Source organism: Callionymus lyra, chromosome 11 (assembly GCF_982586985.1).
Source record: "Callionymus lyra chromosome 11, fCalLyr1.hap1.1, whole genome shotgun sequence".
NCBI lineage: Eukaryota > Metazoa > Chordata > Actinopteri > Syngnathiformes > Callionymidae > Callionymus > Callionymus lyra.
Window position 1 is genome coordinate 5,374,922 of NC_141828.1, and position 4,538 is coordinate 5,379,459.

The 4,538-nt window shown below is 43.2% G+C and overlaps 1 protein-coding gene across 1 annotated transcript; it reads left to right on the plus strand.

The window, feature by feature from the left end:
• Window positions 1-369: 369 nt before the first annotated feature.
• foxg1b (forkhead box G1b) lies at window positions 370-3,711 on the plus strand. Its single transcript, XM_087803127.1, has one exon. It carries the CDS (start codon window positions 460-462, stop codon window positions 1,654-1,656), a length of 1,197 nt encoding a protein of 398 aa, XP_087659253.1. The 5' UTR covers window positions 370-459; the 3' UTR covers window positions 1,657-3,711.
• The last annotated feature ends 827 nt before the right edge of the window (window positions 3,712-4,538 follow it).

The window sequence follows — 4,538 nt, forward strand, 5'->3', positions numbered from 1 at the left end:
CTCGCGCCTGCGCACTGGCGGATGGCACACCGGGGCGTCAGTGCGCCTTTTTTACGCACACACCCGGCCTGCAGGGTGCACGCGCACGCGCGGCCCCAGCGCGAGATTAGAGCAGCAGCGAGAAGTTGGGAGTCAGTTCGGAGGCAGAAGGAGCAGAAGGAGCAGGAAAGAGGATTTGTTGACAGAAGTTGCAGAAGCTCCTCCTCCTCGCGCGCGGAACCTCCTTTAATGACTAATTTCTCCCCATCTCTGCCTCCTCCTCCTCCCTCTCTCCATCTCTCCTCCTGACCCTCCTTTCTCTCGGTCTTGCTTCCAGTCCCGGATCACGGAGGTGGACGCGACTTGTTTGTTGTTGTTTATTTTTTTATTGTTATTATTTATTCCTGCAACTTTTTTTTTTTTTTTTTTTTTTTCCTCCTTCTTTCTTCCCTCACGTCGGGAGACCCCGCTCTACCGGGCATGGAGGACGCGAAAGACCCCCCGACCGTGCACCGGTCCTCCTCCTTCAGCATCAAGAGTCTCCTCCTGCCCTCCAGGTGCGAGCGCTCAGACCCCGCGCACGCACCCGCGCACGCCGCCGCCGCCGCCGCCGGGACGCTCTCGCTGTCGCCCGGTTCCGACTCCGAGAAGTCCCTGGACCCGCCGGACGCGGACTCCACGGCGGCGGACCCGGAGAAGCCGGGTCAGGAGGACCCGGAGGAGGAGGAGGAGGGCGGAGGAGGCGCGGAGGAGGTCAAGCCGGCACCGGAGCCGCAGAACAGCACCGGCGGCACCAAGACCGGCAAGTACGACAAGCCGCCCTTCAGCTACAACGCCCTGATCATGATGGCGATCCGCCAGAGCCCGGAGAAGAGGCTGACCCTCAACGGGATCTACGAGTTCATCATGAAGAACTTCCCGTACTACCGCGAGCACAAGCAGGGCTGGCAGAACTCCATCCGCCACAACCTGAGCCTCAACAAGTGCTTCGTGAAGGTCCCGCGCCACTACGACGACCCGGGCAAGGGCAACTACTGGATGCTGGACCCGAGCTCCGACGACGTGTTCATCGGCGGCACCACCGGGAAGCTGCGCCGCCGCTCCGCCACCTCGCGCGGGAAGCTGGCCATGAAGCGCGGACTGCGCTTCGCTCCTCTGGGTCTCGGGCTGAACGAGCGCGCGAACAACCCGCTGTACTGGCAGATCTCGCCCTTCCTGTCGCTGCACCACCACCACCACCACCACCCGCACTACAACGGCTCCTCGTCCGGGTTCCTGAACCAGGCGGCCGGCTACGGCCCGCTGCTGCCCGCCGTGGAGCAGCTGAGCAACGGGGACTTGGGTCGCTCCATCCTGGGCGGGTCCGGCGCGGGCGCCCTGGGCCTGACGAACACTTACGGGATGAGCACGTCGCCGGTCGGGCTGCTGTCCGGACAGAGCGCCGGGTACTTTGTGTCGGGGGGTCAGGGGAACCCCGTGTCGGGACCCGCGCCCCCGCACCTCCAGCAGGGGGGCCCGACGGGCTTCGGGGGCCTCGGGAGCGGCGGCTCCTCGTCCCTGCTCTCGGACTCGCTCAGGAACACCTCGCTACCGGGCTTTTCTCCGGGCGTGTCCGCGGGGTTCCCCGGAGTCCTGTCCCACCAGAAGAGGGTGACCCCGAACGCGTTCCTGAACTGAGCAGAATAATTGTGGTAAATATCAAAATATATATAAATATAAGAAGTGAAACTCTGGCCATATTATTCCACTGGGAAGTTTATTTTCTCGCGTTTTATGAAACAACAAAAAAGGGAGGTTTTGTTACCCGCGGGTGTATAACTGTAACTAGACTTGCCAAAGGTAACTATAACTATATTTCAAACTATTTATATCTTGTACAAAGATTTTCAGTTTCAGTCTTTTATTTATGTTTTGTATTTATTGTACAATGTATTTAAAGTCTATTTGTTATCGTGTTACTCATCAGTATTGACGGTTGAATAATTATTTATGCGAGACAATCGAGGAGTGTGTGTTGGTTCTTGAGTTGTTTTTTTAAATGAAGCCTTAAACGCGAGCTACACGTGTGTGGGAGGAAGAACAAGCCTAAAGATCATATCTTACTCAGGTCAGACCCGGGACAGGCCTCGACGTGGACCTACTATTACAGACGTCATTTCCAAAAAATACATCTATTTATATGTATCTTTATTTTAAACATAACATTCAGTCAGAAATTACATTTTGAATTTCTCTTTAAATAAATAGATTCTTACGATTTAGGAAATTATTGATTTGTATTAAATTATGCAAAACTTCACTTTTGACAAGGGATTAATTTTTTACCCATGATGCAAGTTTGCGTGACGACGTGTGAGTGTGTAGGCCTGACACAAGTGTTCCGAACAACAGAGCGGGTTCACGGGTGACGAGTTAGGAGCAGACCGGCGGAGGCCTCCTCAGACCCGGAGAAATGTAGTCGTTATTTAGGAGGAAATAAACACACACACACACACAAACACTCACACACACACACTTCACTACAAACACACACGAGCGTGTGATAGCGAGGCCTGTTTCGATTGTTGTTTTTTCTCAAATAAATTAGAAATATATTCCACTGGAAAATCAAAGTCACATTGAAAAGATGGTTTTTTTTAAATGTGTCTAAATGTTTCACAATGTTTTCACATATAAAATACACGATTAATGGGGAAAAAAATAAACGAACTAAATACATTAAAAGATAAAAGTCTATAAACACACACTTTTCAACTGAGATAAAAATAAATTGTAGGAAAATAAATATATTTAGATATTTCAATATTGAGTTCTGTCCTTCACTGTGATTAAATTAGTGTATTTTAATGTTAAAATGACCAACTAGGTTTCGTTGCTTTTGTAAAAATACGCTTAAAAATAAAACCACTGTCATCAAACTCCTGAAAAAACAAAAACAAATCTGTAACTTGTATTTGATGTATTATTTATATACATCTAAAAATCCGCCTTATCTAAAAAAAATGAAAACTAACATCAAATAAATTAAAAACCAGTAAAAATGTTAATAATAAAATTGTTGCAAATAAATCAATAAAAAAGGCAACAAAACGCCAGGAATATTTTTTAAATTAAATTAATTTAAAAAACAAACACTTTATGCAACAAAAACAACCATTGAATTAAAACATTTTTTATCGATAAATATATGTTTATGATTTAAAAGCGCGAAATGTGCCTTTCGTAAAAAAAAAATCACGTTGTTATTAGAAACTTAAGTTTCATGTTTCCTTCTGCACACGTTAGTAAAACGTAAACAAATGTAAACGAATGTTGCTGTAATGAATCTTCATTTAAAATGCTGGTCATAATTATCAGAGGTTTTTTTTTTTAACTTGAAGAAAAGTGACTTTCGTGTCAAATAAAAGAAGAATTCATTGATTCGTTCGGATGAAAACTGTGTCACCTCTGACCCAATTCAAAGAGGAAGGGTCTGGCCTCGTTCACACGCTCATGTGGAAACATGACCCCAGTTATTTCCATCAGATTCTCACTAAATAAAGCACAATCCGGATCAGTCCGGACTCACAACAAGAATCAACAGGTTTTTTTTTTTTTCAATTCTGTCTCAGCAGAGGTTTTTGTAAAGATTGATTTTACCTTTTCAACAAGTTTTTTTGTTTTTGCACTTTTGTCCTTAGAAATCACTTGTATGACATCTGTGTTCTGTTGCTTTTTGATTGTCTGATTTTTATTCTTTTCCAGAAGAATTGATTAAAAGCGACGTATGAGGAAGAATCTTGTCTGATGATTGATCAGTTGATCAGTTTATTAGTTGATCTGAACTATTAGCAACGAAAAATAAAATAGTTCATGTTATATTTCAGGTTTGACGTTTCAAATGTATTAGAAATAAATACGTTCCATTTTTATTTAAGGTAAATGTTTTAATTTTAACTTTTGTTCGACACACACAAACACTCATAACACACACAAACACTTATAACAGACACAAACACACACACACACACACACACACTATCTGCCTTAGGCCTAGTGATAAATAGTAAATCTGTGCACGAGAAATTCTAAAATATGAAATTAAATGCGTTGCAATAGCTGAGATATCAGTAGAATTTTGTGTTTAAATAATGTTTTTGTTCAGTCGTAACTAGACTTTCATGGAGACACTCACTTTAGTTCAACAATTTCATTTGTTGAACGATATAACAACAACAAGTGTTTGAAAATAATGAAAAAAAACACACAAAAAGGCCAAACAATTCATCTTCTTCTGGCCAAACATCTACAAAGGCCTTAACATTTCTTTCAACAGGCCTGAAAATAAATAAAACTACATAAACAACAATTATTTTAACAATAAATCATTAACGATACAAAGATAATGTGTATTATTTACAGAAAAAACTACTTTAAATAGGTTTTACTCTGAAAATAATAAATATATTAAATACATCTCATTTAATACAACTTACTTTGGCATTATATTTTAATATTTGAAGCAGCTTTAAACAGCGAATACATGTGAATTAGCGTAAAATATTACACGATGTATTAGA

Coding starts and splice junctions, on each gene's coding strand:
- foxg1b (XM_087803127.1), top strand. CDS start 460: ATGGAGGACGCGAAAGACCCCCCGACCGTGCACCGGTCCTCCTCCTTC.